Genomic DNA, 16,390 nt, shown 5'->3' with positions numbered 1-16,390 from the left:
ATGTTACACAAATACATATGAAAGTTAAACAGGTTTTTTTTGGGGTAGAGTTGTAAACTGGCACATGAACCAGTTATCAAGAATTCAGATTTTTCAGTTATTCTAAAACTGGAGGTCTTCATGCTGGTATTTCCCTGAGGCCCTTAAACCATTAAGGCTGCTCCTGCATCTGATTCACTGCATTTGTTGGTCTTCTCATGAGGATTTGAGTTCGCTTGTAAGGGATTAGCCCACTGAAGGCAATAGCTCCCTGTGACGTGGCATTTCCTGGTTTTCCTCTTTTTCATTTCCCCTTTCTCACGCTTTTACTCATTTACCTCCCACTCCCTCGGGATCATGATACACAACTTCACCGCCCCCCTCTCTCATGATCATGCTGCACAGCCACACTCACCTACTGCTGTTACAGATTTGGCAAAAGAAAGAGGATGTGCTTTTTTTAGTCAATATCAAAGTTTCTTTAGAACTATAAAAGCATTACTGCTTTCTGTCAGCACATTAAAACCAGCAACTAATCCAAGAAATGTTTCAAATTACTGATGTCCCGATTCGTGATTGAGGTGTGAGACAAACGACTGCTGGTCCAAGTGCGTCAAAACAATGATTTTATTAAACACATGTGTGGAGGAAATACACCATCACAATCCTCAGCATAAATCCCCCAAAAAAGCATACTTAAAATGTTTTTATATGTCAGGGTATAATGCCCCCTCATGTGTCAAAGCAGATACACAACATGCATAAGTTACAGTAACCACAGCTCTTCTGCTGACAACCTTTGACACACACACTCAAAGAGACATTTTCTCCGTCTCCACCCCAGGTGCTTCCTGTTGATCTTCTTATTCTCGCTTATCTCTGGAACATCAGAAACACATTCTACAAAAACTGTTACTTATGCAGGCACAAAATGTAGTTACAAGCAGAATATGTCTTAACTCTACCCTAGAAATAAATCTATATACTGTCTGTGTATGCAGGCGAACTGTCTCGACCTCACTGCACTCTGTCTCACCTCTCACCTCACCAGATAAAGCTTGTAACCTCTTACCAGACAGAAGGCCAACTCTTTTATGAACACATTTTTGCAATATGTGTAATAACATGATTGAAACTACATGTGTAATATATTGAATAAATGTTTTAATCAAATGCCACTAATCAAAGCTTAATAAAAAAGGATATAAGAGAATAAACATGATATTAAAATGATATAAAATGATATAATCCCCACACTGACAGTCAGTACTTATCAGTATCCTCCTGATAAGTACATTCTGTACAAGTGTCCTTTTTTCTTTGTTTCTCAAAAGATTGAAAACTTGTCCAGCTTTTGGGGGGTTAGCTTATCTATTTAACAATCAGGGGACATATGGCTAAAGAGCTGTTGATCACTATTAAGCAAACATAGGTAAGTCAGCAACAGAAACACAGAGTGAAAGCAAAAGAACAGATTCACTTTCTGAGATTCTTCATTACTGAAAGGGTCGCTGACCTGCTGCAAAGGAGGAGGAAAGGAATCTGAGGTTCTGTATGAGTGCACGAGGGGGGAGTTCAGACTGCAACACGCTGGGGGTTTGAGTGAGACAACATGGGGTCTTGCAGAGGGAGACTGGTATCAGAGGAGAAAAGAGAGTGTTGGAAGACGGGAGGGAAATGTTGAGGCATTGCAGATGGCCAAGACACGTGTTCACCACCCAGTGGATTTCCATTTAAAAGGTTTTCTGACAGATGGATTCCCCAGATGCATTCAGACTCTTAAAGTCCTTTGCAGATCTATAAAACCGGTAAAGATGAAATCTTTTAGATTTTCAGTAGATTTCTACAGTCCTCAAGCTTTCACTAAAAAGTCAGACCTCTGTGACTGATCACACATTGCTGCAAAGCTGCAACAATATGTTAAAACATGCACATAAAAGCTGCAACAACGCTACAGTGAAGTAATGTATAGTCAGGAATTGTATGCAGAGATTTTTAAACACTTATTGTTGGAAAACACTAAGAATTCTTGTGTAACAAACAACATACAAAAATAATTGTAATACCAACGCCTGCTTCCTCAAAGGGGATCGTTTGATTGTTGGGGTTTCCGCTGTATTACTGCAGGGTCTTTAGGTTAATCTACAGAGTGGCGCGAGCGACTGTTGCTGTGGCAACAGTTTGCACACAAATAAAACTGAACTGAAAACTTTGAAACTGAACCTGCTTGGCATGAGTGTTGGTATGAGACTTTCCAGGCATGAGATGTTACCATCCCATACATTTTTTTCATAAACTGAAAAATTTGTGAATCTGTGTCGACTATCAAACAAACATCAACTAAAATACTAAACCTAAAAATCTTCTAACATGTTACAGAAATATAATTCAAGCGAAAAAGGTAATATAAGATAAGATATATTATAAATAAACTATATTATGAATACAAGAAGTGTAAGCCTTCTGTTAATGAGCTTTACATATTTGAAAGTTGCACCACTTATTTATTCCTCTTTCCAGATGAAGCTTATTTAATATCTAATTGTAAATAATAAAATACAAGCTTGTAATTTTGGTAATTTCTGAATATTTTTTTAATTCTGAAAACTTTCATACTGTGTTGTTTTTGTTTGTTTGTTTGTTTGTTTGTTTGCTTTTGTTTGCATATCATATTACATTTATGTACTTTTAATTTGAAATGTTTGTGTTTGGGGTTTGCAGCATTCTTTATAGACTGTTTATTTCTCAGGCTGTGATTGGGTCATTGGCAGTCAGCCATCTTGCAGCCCTTTAAAGAGGCCGTTGCTGCAGAAGGGATAGATAGATAGATAGATAGATAGATAGATAGATAGATAGATAGATAGATAGATAGATACCTCCTGCTTGAGAGAAAATAAACTTTTGCTAAATGACCCATTCTGTATTTGAGTCCTAGCTTCACAGCTGTTCATTTCTAATATGTGGCTAACTGTGGCTAGCAGCTGCATATTACCTGAAGTAACAGAAGTGGGATGGCATTCCTACATGGTTAGATGTACCTTTGTGCATGTGTCAAATGCCACCTTTATGTGGCCTCTATGTTGAATCCTATACCTTGAGATCCACTGAGACTCATAGAATAGCCCATGTTGCTCGTGATATTTGGTATCACTACACAGAGGTTAATAGAACAAAAATTAGGAGTTATGCATTTATTGACTAACTCATCACATCTGTTGGAACGCCTTTTTCTGACAGACCCTCTTTACTCTTTATATAAAACTGACTAGCTTTCATGGTACTGGGCCTGCGACCCAGTATTTCTGTTTCCGACTTTGGAATTATATTCTTTGATTATTGTTGTTCATGGTTTGGTTTTCTTTAGTCTCAGTGATCTTCGTTCTCCCTCTCTTAGTGTTTATCTCAGCCTGTTTAGTCTCTGTCTCCCTCTCTGGGCCTTTCCTGCGTTCCTCGTGTCTTGTTGAGTCACCCGTGTTTCTGTGTTCATTCATCTCCTGTCTCTCCGGTCAGTTGTCGCTCCTTGTCAAGTCCGTGTCTCCATGCCGGTATCCTGTTTTATTTTGAAAGTTCCTTGTCTTGTGTTCCTGTCTAAATGCCTAGTTCTCAGTTCTAGGTTTGTTTTCTTGTGGTCTAGTTTAAGTTCTAGTTTCCCATTGTTTCAGTTTGTAATTCTCATGTTTAGGGTTTTGGTTTGTTTTTTATGGGTTTATTTTATGGAGGTTTTTCCAGCAATAAAGCCGCTGTGTTCATTTAACTTCCCGTGTTTTGAGTCCTAATAGTTTGTGGAAGCCTAGACTTCAGCTTTTTTTTTTTTCCATGGCCAAGTTGGATAACTGACAGAAGACAGCAAGCGATGCAACCTTAGTCACAGTCAGAAGGTACCCATGCTTTTTCATGAGTTTCACTCAACCACTGCCCATAATTTTCTAAGTTATATCGTACGGTAGTAAGAACACTTTAAACTAAAGCACAGAGATCATAAACAAATAAGAAAAATGTGTCCTGAAGTCAAAAATGAAGAGAGAAGTAGGATCGTTTTCTCAGACTTTTATAGACCCAGACTTTTACTGCATCCAGAGTCACTGCCCCCTACTGGTCAGAATTCAGATCCTTCATTTTGCAGTCAGTATGGATAAAACATTAATAGCCAGAAACTCAAACCTGGCAGCACCATTAAAAAAAACTCCGTTCTTGGATCTGGGTTCGGACCTGCAGTCGGTGTGCCACTGAACAAATGTTTTAATGCTTTTTATTGAATTAGTCCACTCAGAGAGCAGCAGGCTGGTCGATGGGCCACTCGGACTGATGGGTAATACCATTATCCTGCGTGGACAGGATTGGCAGACACCGCCTCACAGCGCTATCCTACCATCCATCGATTGACTGTCTCCTCCAGGGACAGCCTGATGTTAGCCTCCATCCAGTCTTTCATTTGTTTATGAAATATTGATATTGGCTGGTATCTCCTCTTGGAGATGAGGAAAGTCAGCCTGATGGAAAGGACTGTGTTAGAGGATGCTGGGAAGAGTTTTTGTTTAGGGAGGTTTGTAAACTTATTTTCAAGTTTCTAGAATTATTATTTCCGGAATTTCGCCATGAAGGTTTTTTGTTTTATAAAGTCATCTTTCCGCTGTTAAAAGTCCCTTTATGAGTCACAGCCTGTAGGAGCAGCAGAGAAAAGGGAAATGTCTGCAAATATTTCCTCTTAACCCTGTGAGCCCTGCTATAAGTCATCATCTGTGATATGCTAACTGAACATGTAGTTTGGTTGTTTTTCTTAGAAAAAAAAGGGGGGGGGGTCTAAAGTCTGGGCAACCATTGTAACTGACTTGCATAATTTAGTACATGCTTCCAAAGCATGGCGTTAAGGCTGGGCTTTGGGTCATCATCCATGACGACTTTCAAATTGTAAAAGTCAGTTTAAAATGGTGAGAGAAATGAAATGTTCACCAGATACTGAAACAGAAAAAGCTTTGAACTGTAAATGGACAACGACAAATGGGTCAATTTATTTGAAATCAGCAACAGACTGCTTTTGGAACAGAGTTACCCTCAGATCTGTTTGTTGATAGCGCCCTCTGTCTGCAAACCACCGCTAGTACCACCATTTCCCCGCCATGTTTCACTCTTTCATTCTTAAAATCTTGCGTTAACCTCCTTTCAACCACAAAATACTACAAGTCGGACTGCTGCAAGATGCCAGCTGGTCAGTAAACAGATGCTTTCCGTCTTCCACATAATGACAGCCAGGATTGACTGTTTACCACAGCAAGAGCCTTTTATGCAGGAGAAGAGCCTCTTGGATCAATAGTTGTTACCCAGGCAAAGCCCACACAACCACTAATGAATCCACTGCCTTACAGTGCCGGCTGCATCTGCTTTCCATTTCTCCACAGGGGAGAAAACCAAGGAAATGTTAAATACTGCTGGTGGTCATGTTAATTTTAACATCCAAATCCAGCCACCATAGAGGAAAACAACAAAAAAGGGAATATAACATGACTGGATTATTTTAAATTTAAATTGAGCACAATAACAACAGACAAACCGGTCTAACCCTAACCCCCTAACCGTCAGCAGACACAGGTGTAACATTAGCAAGCTTGTTGTTTGTTTTATTGTGTGTTGTCGTTTCAGTGGTCTGCACACAGAGACTGGTTCTGTGTCTGTGAGTGTTTGAGGGCTGCACTGTTGTCTGGCACACCCATCCGCCCGTCTGCTCCACATTTTCAGTTTTTTCAGCGCCAGATCAAAGGTGGTAAAACAGTTAGTCACCTGTCTGGGATTTGTAATGACAAAAAAGGCTTTGTGCCAGCGAGGTAGCAGGTGGAGTGTTTAGCATCACGGGGAAGTCTGTGATATGTTTTCCTTTGTTTTGTTTTTGTTCTCCAGCATTTTGATTTAGAGTGAAGACGTTTGTGGTTTAAGGCTATTTATAGTTGAGTTCTCATCCATATTAAATGACGACTGCAGATCTTAGACCAGTGACAGGTACAAGATGTGCCCAACAAGAAACAATCCCAATCTAAAACCTGTTTTTTCTGTTTGTTTGTTTTACTTAAAGTCTAAAAATTAAGTCAATACCACTTCCAAGCTTAACATCTGAGCTTAACCCCTTGAGACCTGAACTCTTTAATGGCATTCATTTTTAATTTCTCTTTGCTATTTGGCACAATTGAGTAAAGATGTGCAAAACTCTTTATTTGGTGTGTGAACGCAGCAGCACTTTTCCTGAGTACAAAAACAAAATGAGAAACAACAATTGTGCCCCTTTCAGCAATATGGCTCATTTTAAAGAGAAAGATTTGGTATTATGGTCGAGACAATCCAAAATGTGATGTCCCCATATGTGGAGGCCAGATTCTAGGAGGTTAAAGACTAAATGCTAGTGCGGCACTTTCCAGTGTTCAGAAATACACATACCACTGCTGCAGGGTAAATATGAAGCTACAGTCTCGAGACGGTTTTCTTTAGGGTAGCATCCAGGGTCCAAACAGGGGGAAACTGAGGGAAACTGTTCAACTTTAATAAACTGCTTATTAAAACCTCTTAATCTTCTTTCCTAAAATGCCAATTAGAAATGTAATGATAGATTATGTGTCAGATTACTTTTTTGTCTTAGGACAAATAAAGTGCTGGTTTACTAATTAATTTGAGAAATGTTCAAAGCTTTGGAGAAGACTGGTCAAGCTCTTTTACTCTTGCATCCAATCAGGATTTCCACCAGTGGAAAAGGATCACAGCATAGACCTCATCTACCGGTCTTAGACATATGAACAAAATAAGGAATGTGGCTGTTGTTATTAGAATAACAAAAAAAATAGTAAATCTGAAGTGCAACACACATTGCACACTATGATCAATTAATTATCAATTTCTATACAATTCAACTTAATAAATGAATAAGTTTCTTCATGTTGACTTCATGAAGCCCTGATGTTGGGAAAAACACTCATCACAGAATTGAATCCTCTTACATAGGTCTCGTTGGAGTCCTCGTCTGTCTCTACTTTACTTTTCTTCTGGATTTTTTTATTTTATTTTATTTTTTTTGTTGAGGGGAGAAACTTGACTTATTTTTGATTTTATGTTAGTTCTGATCTTGTCTGATGTTTCCTCCCCCACAGTCTGCACCTTAACAGTCTCTGAAATAGTTTTAATTAGGCTTTTCTATGCGTAATTTTTTAATTAGCTTTTTTTATATACATCAATTTGATCAGCTGAATTATCAATTGTTTTCCTTTGAACACAGTCTACTTCCTGCTGCACTGCACTGGGTCTTAGGAACAGCGCTTGATGGATTCTGACAGGCTTGATTTACGACACACAAGCCGAGCAGCTAAAGACCCTGCAGATCCACTGAGATATGACATGAAGGGCATCTCCACCCGCGCTGCATCTACTCTGAGCATTATGACTGATACCATCCTGCTAAGTCAAGCACTTTGCTGCTCGTCTGCAGGATATTAGCTCAGCCAAAGGTTATTCATGGACTATCAAAGCAGAGCTGCAGTCAGGAAATGCTGACTTATGTGTAAATATCAATTAAATTAGCCAGAGTCTGTGTTGCTGAGGGTGCACTGCTTCGGTTTAATGGGCACAGGCACTGACAGTGCTACATAAATCACATTTATACAAGAAAAAGGAGACAGATATTAGATTACACGTGTTTACACATCCATTTGCTTTTTGTTTTTACTCATTAATTATCATAAAGCATAAAAAGACATGCTAGCCATTCATTATCCACTAATTTTGTTAAGATGTTTTGGTATGAGTAACAAAGCAGATGTGGTTTAAGCAAGCAATAGTTTTTATCTAAATGCTGTGGATTTAATAAAAAACTGAGTTCATAAAAATTTCCTGGGAAAATCTTTGGTTGATTTTTAAATTTTAGACAAAACAACTGAATATTTAATGTCAGGAAGAATACCTAACAGATGAAGTAAATTGCATTGAGATAGGTGAAATGATACATAAAACATAAAGATCTATGTGAAGCAGTTAACTCGTGTTATTTTTTTTAGGCAGAGCACTGGTCAGCAGTGCGGGTCTGGTTCGGCATCGAGGGCTTTCACTGTGTTTAGAACACAAGGCACATTGTCGTGTTTCCAACCTCCAAGCCTCTTGTTTTTCACGCCTGAAAAAGTAACCTCCCCGCTCCCTGTCAGGGTCATGTAGGCCAGCCTGCTGAGCACGGACAAAAAGGGAGCAGAGAGCTGTAGATGCAGCCTCAGCAAAACCATCTCCTGAAAGCTGTAAGTAGGTAGAGAAGCCGTTTCTCAAGGGAGACGGTGTTATTACTGCATGCAGCTGAGGTAAAATGCTTTTGAAGTAAAATGTTAGCATTATGGATAGACATGTAGCAATACAGTTTGTAATATGCAAGTGATTTTGAAGAGCTATAACTACGTTTATGTAGAAAATATCCGAGAGTATCTAAGAGCTCGCGCAGCTCTGCAAGTGCATTTGTGGTTATATTATTTTAACAAAACATTAAAACGTGAAACCAAGTTTTCTGAACGAGCTGCATTGATCGGATGTTTTCCAGTATTGATTCTAACGTGTCGGTTTGGGTGATGGCGTACGCAGAGCACTGATCCAGTCATGTGTAGCTCTCATGTAGGAGTGTCAAATCAATTCTGATCTCAAAAGGGTTTTACTGTAAAACTATGGCATAACTCATTCAGAAAAAAACACCTCTAGACTAAAAAGGAAGATTTTAAAACATAAGCTGCATTCTGAAATCTTTCACATTTATTAAACCTTCCATTCACAAAATGAATGTTAAAAATAAGTGCAACAGTGTCAGTTTGATTCAGTCCGACTAATGCATTAGGTCTGGGCTTAATACCTGAAAATGCTTCGTTTGTGTGATTGGTGTTAATATAAATTATCTGATGATCAATGCAGTGTATCATCAATTTTTCTTTCAGCAACAAAAATGTTAAGTGTCTTCATTCGGATAAACCTTTCTGCCTTAAAATCTTAAAACCTGGATTATCTAGCAGCTTTACTCTGAGTGCACACACACAGCCACATTCTTGTGCCTCTCCCAGTAATGACAGTCTTCCGGAAAGCTCCACGCAGCCGCGGACTCCTTGTGACGACTGACTGCATGAACAACAAACCCGCACAGCTGCTTCTCCAACACCTCCACCACAGCTGGGGCATTTCCCTTCTTCCCCTGACCCTCCATCACCTGCCTGATACAGTCGTGGGGCACAGGCTGCGGTTTGGTGCTGTAGGACACCACCAGGTTGATGTTGTTCACCTGGAGCACCTCGAACCAGTTCTGCCCTGCCACATGGTGAAAATGCTCCCCTGCTCGCCAGTTTCGATAGGTGCTGCTTGAATGGTTGATCAGCCGCACTGACCAGCTGACCCAGTCGTACTTTTTCACCAAGAACTCTAAAAGCTGCTGAGTTGAATCCTGAAGATTCTCTTCATGGTTTTCCTTCAGGAGGCGTTCGGTGTCTAATTTTGCTTGTTCTGGGAAAGCAGCAATGCAAGACTCAATGGCTGACTTCATCCTGGATTCAACTTCTTCAATTTTGCTGCTCCACTCTTGGATTTTTTCCTGCTCTTCTTCTTGGCCCTGTGTTAAGGCACAGTGACCCAGAAGAGCAATCAGACCCAAGCAGAGAAGCTCCTTCATCCGAACACAGAAATCTTCCAGAAGGCGGCGGTTCCGTGCCACATACCTACAACACAGAAGAGCAGTTTCATCATACTTTCATCTGACATCCCATCCACAGAAATGTGCAGTGGTGATTTGTAAATCCAGAAGCATAAATGTGACAAAATAGAACAATTTACCTTTCTACCACATCTAAAATGGGCTCTCCAAAGCAGTTAGTCCCCATGAGAGCATCACAGAGCACAAGCAGGTTCTTCTCTCCTCCAGTTTTGGCAAAGTGCTCCAAAAAAAGCCTCTTTTTCACCTCCCTAAACTGCTCTTTTGCTTCCAGTATATCCATATACTTCCTAAACTGGTTCCGAATGTTCTCCTCAACAGAGAAGTACTGGGAGTCCAGTCTTCCCTTCTTGAGCTCACAGTCTATGTCTTCCAGCTGACTCGATAGCACATCGAGTTTGTTCTTTACTGTCAGGAACTGTTCTTTGACATAGAAGACCTCTTTGCTCTGAACATTATCTAAGGCCAGACGCAGGACAGGAGCAGCAGCCTCGCAAAGAGGAAAGAGCTCACCCACAGCACTGGCCAGCACCTCGGCCCCCCTCTGAAACATATCCATCACTGCCTCAATGGCCTCCTTCTTCTGGGCCACAACCTTCTCCAGTGGATTAGTCATGTTCTGGGATACAGAGAAGCAAAATATGTCAAACATAGATAGAAACTTAGAAATTAAGCGGTGATTTTTTATGCTGTTATCATAATCATACAAAAAATTAGCTCATAATATCTTTCCATCTATGATCTTAATTAGGTTGAGGAGAAAGTGGTCATTTCTCAGACTTTACCATGAAACCGTAAAGTGTCTCTCAGATTATTTAACTGGTAGTGCAGTAGTCAAAGATTAGATGGAGTATGCTCTGAATATAAATCTCTGCACCATGAAAATACTTTTCCAGTTTTTTTTGTTAGTTTTCTGAAAAATTCCCACACTGTGAATGAAAAGTTCCTTTTGTTGTGCAATGAGTCCTTTGGAAGAGAGAAAGGGCCAAGGGAGAAAGGATGGAAAAATCCAAGCACGCGTGGGATTCTACATTTTGCACTCTGCTCACATGTTTACATATGTTGTGATATGGCACTATATAAATAAAAATAAATTTAACTGTTCAGACCAAAAGTTGTTGAACGGCTTGCTTAGATGAAAAAAATCCCGCTTCAGCAAATAATTCTCTTCAGACTGTTTTGACCTCGTGTCAGCTGCAATTTTTTCATAACCTGGATTTACCAAGAATTAAAAATAGAAATATGATCCAACTTCCCTTTTTGTAAAGAGAGCAGAAAAGTGAGGTAGCTTGCAGAAGAGTACAGAACATTTCTAACTTCTGGAAATGTTACTGTTCCAGCTGTTGGCTGTACTTTTAAAGGCGATGGTTCCCCCACTGGCTGTTAGATGAGAATAATTATGGAGCGCAAAATGGTCCAATGCAAAGTGAAGCTTTGTGTTGGTCGGAACACACTATTTGACACATTAAGTTTGTTTTGTTGGCATATTACTTATAGAAAATCAATTTCCAGATTTGTTAGCAATTTGTTGCAGACCCCTGGGGGTCCCTGGTCCTTACTTTGAAAGTCGCTTCTGTATCTGCATTTAATATTAAGACAACAGATGCTGAAGGAACAAAGCTCAACTGAACTACATGTGTGTGAAAATGAAGGACACTGGTGTTGCTTTCAAATAAAAGCTTTAACTTTACCTGATTAGTAATTGTAGTGTGTACACTGAATTTAAGAGCAGTAATTCTCTACAGTTTAATACTGTGTTGCTTCATACTGGTAAGGACCTTTTTTCTAAATATATTAAAGCCAACTCTCTATATTTATTTTGTAAATAGTAGAAAATATCAATTTGATGCTATAAATACACATTTTCTGAGAAACAAGTCAAATGACATTGCTGAATGCTTGTTATTTTAACAATATGTCACTGAATTATTATTATTATTTAATCTTATGTCAAAGACTCTTTCTTTCACAAGTGGAGGAGAGAAATCTGAGTTCAAGACGAAATTCAGTATTTTTAGAGCATGATTTGGTGTTTTGTTTTGTTTTTTTGGTCACATTGCGTCTTAATCCTGCTCTGATGGGCACCATTATGTCCTTGGATTACATTTCATTTTTTTACGCATCCAAAAGGATGTAGATGATGATGTCATGTGAACAAAATGGGGGCCTGGATGAGAAGATGCCCTTGGCTCTGACTCATTTTCGATTCGCAGATGTTTAAAAACCCGCTTTCATCTTTCAGTCTGACATGTATAAATTACTGTGCAATCCCAGTTCAGACGATATTTGTGTCTGAACTCGAATCTGCGTCACCGACAACCTGCGACAAATCATCATTCATTTTGTTTACATTTTAAAAGGCCTCGTAATTTGTTGTATTAATAAAGACAAACATGAGCGCAATAAGATATCAACTATGAACAACAAGGTTTAAGTAAATATTCTAAGGATGGGAATTCCATGTGCCCGAACTGAACCATTTCTATCTGCCATGCGCGCTCAAAAGAAATGCGCAACGTGGATCTTTTTACGCGCAAATCCCCTCAGAGGATCGGACACACCTTGGAGCATGTTAACCCTTCTGATGAGGGAGGAAGATAAACATTCATGACATTCTTATAGTAACAGTGTTTTTTCTGTACCTGAATGAAATGCTTCTACTGCTCCTTCGCGGCTGATAAGCTCCAACAGCTGCAGACACGTTTCCCCCCTTCAAGTTTGAGAAAATTCCCACGGTTCTCTCATGCACTGCTGAGAAGGGTCCAAAACCGGACTGAGAGCGGAGATGCGCATTGAATGCCTGCAAAGGGGGAGAGAGCGCGCGAGAAGGAGAGATAGATGGAAAGAGAGAGAGGAGGAGGAGGAAAGCGCAAAACTGCGCAGGGTGAAATGTGTGGTGGGTCCATTTTCTTTTCAGTCAGGTCACAATGACTGGAAGGTTTAACTTCTTCAACAGAATGGAAATTAATCAAACTGCTTTTCTAGTGGTCGTTTCTTCTTCTTCTTCTTGTTCTGGGGCAGCGTTCGTGCACACTTGTCGCAGATATTTCACCATTTTATGCCTCAGCCGCTGTGAAAATGATCCAGAAGTTGAGGTAAGACGATCGAAAAACGGTTGTCTTTTGTCTCTTTAACGTCTGAATACGATGCACTGATTTTCCTTTTCACCTCAACCGCGTTTTCGGATCATTAACGCATTTATTTGACCTTCTGCAGGTTTAGAAACCCCAATGCTCAGAGCCTTTAAGAGCTTTGATACTGCTGTGAAAATGTCATCACGGTAAAGGATATTTTAAATAATCAGCGAGGGGAATCTGACAACTACCCACTGTATATTTTTAGAACTACTGCGCATCACTATGTCATCATTTTCTGTTCAGATTTGCCATAAATTTATATACATCCGTGAAACATCTCTTATAAACTAAAGACCATATGTTGTCATTTTTCATCATTCTCATGAGGCTGAGATTAAATTAAACCTCACACCCCCGCCTTTTCAGTGCGCACACGACGCGCCCTGAGCGCCGAGGCTAAAACATCATATGTACGGATTCATACTCGCTATGTGACGGAGAGCTCTTACAGTTTTCAAATAATACAAATTTTCTTTAGATTCTTCGAAAGGACCTCGTGTCACGAAGAGGGGAGAAGGAAAAGCTCCATAACATGACGGAGGATGTGCGTCGGTGGTTCACAAGCACTCATTAATCTGCAGCGCAGGTAAGCGCCTCAAACTCTTTGTGTCTCAGTAATCCGCACTGCAAATGCCCGTAATGCGCATTTTCCTGTTTTGATCCCCCAACACTGAGCTGTGAGTCAAACCTGTTCATCTGGATAATAATGCATGAGGGCCATACCAGAGGGACTTAAGCTCGGCGATGCGCCCTGCTTACCTCACCTGAAGCGATTTTTTTTTCACTCGTTTGTAAATTAATTTCGGGTTTTCCAGCAGAGTTATTTGGCCTCTAAAAATGGAAACAGCTTTTATTAGGCTGACAGCTTTGATACACAGATATGACTCCGTGGACCCTGAAGGAGCGCCGAGAAAACAGGTGTAATGGTGACACAAGTGAAGTACTAACGCCCTCTTGCGTACAAATGAGTAAATTGCACTTCAGCTTACGCTTGCTGCACAGATGAACTCGTAATAACAAAGTTCTTATTCATAGCTAAAATTAAACGAGGTATAACTTGTTTTCGGGGAAATTTACACGTTTTGTAAGGAGATGGTGATGATTGATGGATGGTTTTGACTTTATGTATTTGGACAAAGTAACAAAAACTCAAAAAATGTTAAATACATTTTTTAAAAAATGTCAGCATTATTAAAGAGTAAAATATTCACTAAAATGAAAAAAAGAAAAGAAACTGGAACAAAACAATAATTCATGTCACAGATACATTACTAAAGAGCGTTTTATTTTCAGTTTTGATCTTTTTTATTTAGTTTTGTGCACTACACACCTTAATGTAACTGAGCAATGAGTTACATCTTTGTATATCTTTAACAATATATCTAAAATCTAATTTTTGGGACCAAAAACATTCTTTTTATGGCATTCAATTTATTACATTTGTGTTCCCACAACACATTTTCTTAGTTTATACATTTTAAATGCCACATTTATTACACATCTAAACCAGTTCTTTGGCTCGTTCAGCATTTTTAGACTACAAAAGAGTAAAAGAAATAAATAAATAACTAAAATTGTCCCAAATCTGCTGAAAAAAAATTCTTGAAATAAATTCCAAACCTTTTCTACTTTGGAAGTGCTTTCCATCAGATTGCAGAACCTTGTTGTAGAAAGTAAATCACATCCGGTACTGATGACTAGTACTGGGTAAAAGGTCAGGGCTCTGTGCAGGCCAGCTAAGTCCTCCTACATCCAACAGAGACTCAAAAAGACTAACTTTGCCAACCTTCCAAGTACCAGTAAATATAATCAGCACAAAGAGGAGCATCTTATACAGCAAATCTGCTGTTCCATCCACGAATATCAGAAAATAGGTTAATTCAGTTATAAGTAGGTTTCTAGTCTTATTGTAGCTTTGTCTTTTATTATGGCGTTTGGTAAATGGTCTGTATTTGTATAGCGCTTTACTTGGTCCTAAGGAGCCCAAAGCGCTTTACACTATACACAATCATCCACCCATTCACACACTGGTGATGGCAAGCTACAGTGTAGCCACAGCCGCCCTGGGGCGCACTGACAGTTTCCATCATGTTCTGCTGTAAACTGCAAAACCTGTGACACTGCGGTGACCTGTAATGTTCTCCCTTTGGCTGTAGAGGGCGACAGATTAACCCGATCGTGTCAGTCATACCTGCTTTTTTCACAGCAGTGTTAACTCAGAAAAGAGACTGTTAGATCAAATCAAAATGTAGGATAACAGATGAGCTTTAACAAAAACATGATGCGTCCCACAAATAAAGGGAAGTCTGGTCACCTGTATGTGCGAATAACTCAGTTACATGCACACTTTCATAGTGGCAGGAGCTTTTTAACATAAGAAAATAGACTTTTTCTTAATCACAAACACACCGATCCATTCTTAATGCTGTTAAATAATTCAATATGCCAAGTCAGTATTATTGATTGTTTATTTATGGTGCATATACAATCAGGCATCAAATTTGCAGAACTAAAAAGGCAACATGTTCACATACAGGGCATACCAAAAAGAGGGCCACATGATCTCCCAAAATATCAACAGAATTTTAACTATATTTACGTAGCATATAGTGTTGTAACAAGATGGCGGCACACTGCAACAGAACCATAAACCAGTCTGTAACAGAGTCTGTGTGTTTAAAAAGTAGGAGAAAAGTATGGCTATATATATATATATACTAAAAAAATAATTTTAACTGAGGTGTTACTGGATAACTTTCCCAACAAACACTGTGACAACTGACGTTGTGTTCTAATGCAGTAAACCCACCAACCATCTGATACTCTTGGCATCACCAGTTTTCTAGAAAAATAAGAGAAATTGTTCAAAACATGAAGACTGCATTAAAACAAACCCCTTAATAAAAATACAAAAAAACGGGACATTCAGGCACTGTTGTTCAGACAGGAAAGGACACAAAACGCTAAAAATGATAGATAGTTGCTCAGGACGGCCTTAAAGAAAATGACGGCTCAACAGATGTTAAAAACCTCCCACCAAATAAACCCTCTGATATCTCCTTACATACTTGGTGCATTTCCTGCATCGCTAAAGAGCTGTAGTGCACATTAAATAGAAAAGTAAGAGTGGCACAGCTGCACAGAACGAGAGCTCTGTTAGAAACTCAAATACCACAGGTGTGTATTACAGGTTGGGGAAACTGAACTGCAGCCATTGCTTAATTTGACCTCATAAATGGTAAATAATGACATATTCAGTGCTTCTTGCTCCAGTGAAGTGCTCGTTATTGGCAGCTGTAGTGCTGCATGAAAAATCTGTAGTGTCTTAATGTTTCAAATATTTTCTGCACTTAGGAAAGAAAATAAAGAACTCAGCACAGCAGCATCACTTTAGTGTAAAATAAATTGAACGTAAGAACAAGTAAAACACATTTGTGGCACAGATTTTGATAATTTGCTTAAGATGACACGATTGATTATATTCAATAAAGGATTATATCACAGTAGTCGGTTATTAGATTCATAGATATGAGGCTTTGAGATGCTTGTCTCTAGTTCTAGTTGAACTCTTTCATCT

The 16,390-nt window shown here is 39.3% G+C and overlaps 1 protein-coding gene and 1 long non-coding RNA gene across 2 annotated transcripts in view; one reads left to right on the top strand and one right to left on the bottom strand.

Moving 5' to 3' along the window:
- Positions 1–7,555: 7,555 nt before the first annotated feature.
- rpz6 (rapunzel 6) lies at positions 7,556–12,490 on the bottom strand. The gene is made up of 3 exons (XM_005744075.2): positions 12,319–12,490; positions 9,799–10,295; positions 7,556–9,683 (listed from the first exon to the last, which is right to left on the bottom strand). Exons 2-3 carry the CDS (start codon positions 10,290–10,292, stop codon positions 8,993–8,995), a joined length of 1,185 nt encoding a protein of 394 aa, XP_005744132.1. The 5' UTR covers positions 10,293–10,295; positions 12,319–12,490; the 3' UTR covers positions 7,556–8,992.
- Positions 12,491–12,535: 45 nt separating this feature from the next.
- Positions 12,536–16,390, top strand: part of LOC102201935 (uncharacterized) — a 9,111-nt gene continuing 5,256 nt past the window's right edge. Inside the window, exons 1-2 of the long non-coding RNA XR_312016.2 lie at positions 12,536–12,771; positions 13,292–13,399. This is a non-coding gene — a long non-coding RNA (uncharacterized LOC102201935). The remainder of the gene's footprint in view (positions 12,772–13,291; positions 13,400–16,390) is intronic.

The sequence above is a fragment of the Pundamilia nyererei genome, unplaced genomic scaffold (assembly GCF_000239375.1).
Source record: "Pundamilia nyererei isolate P.nyererei 1_Seehausen unplaced genomic scaffold, PunNye1.0 scaffold00138, whole genome shotgun sequence".
NCBI classification, from domain to species: Eukaryota; Metazoa; Chordata; class Actinopteri; order Cichliformes; family Cichlidae; genus Pundamilia; species Pundamilia nyererei.
This window is presented reverse-complemented; position numbering and strand designations above follow the sequence as displayed.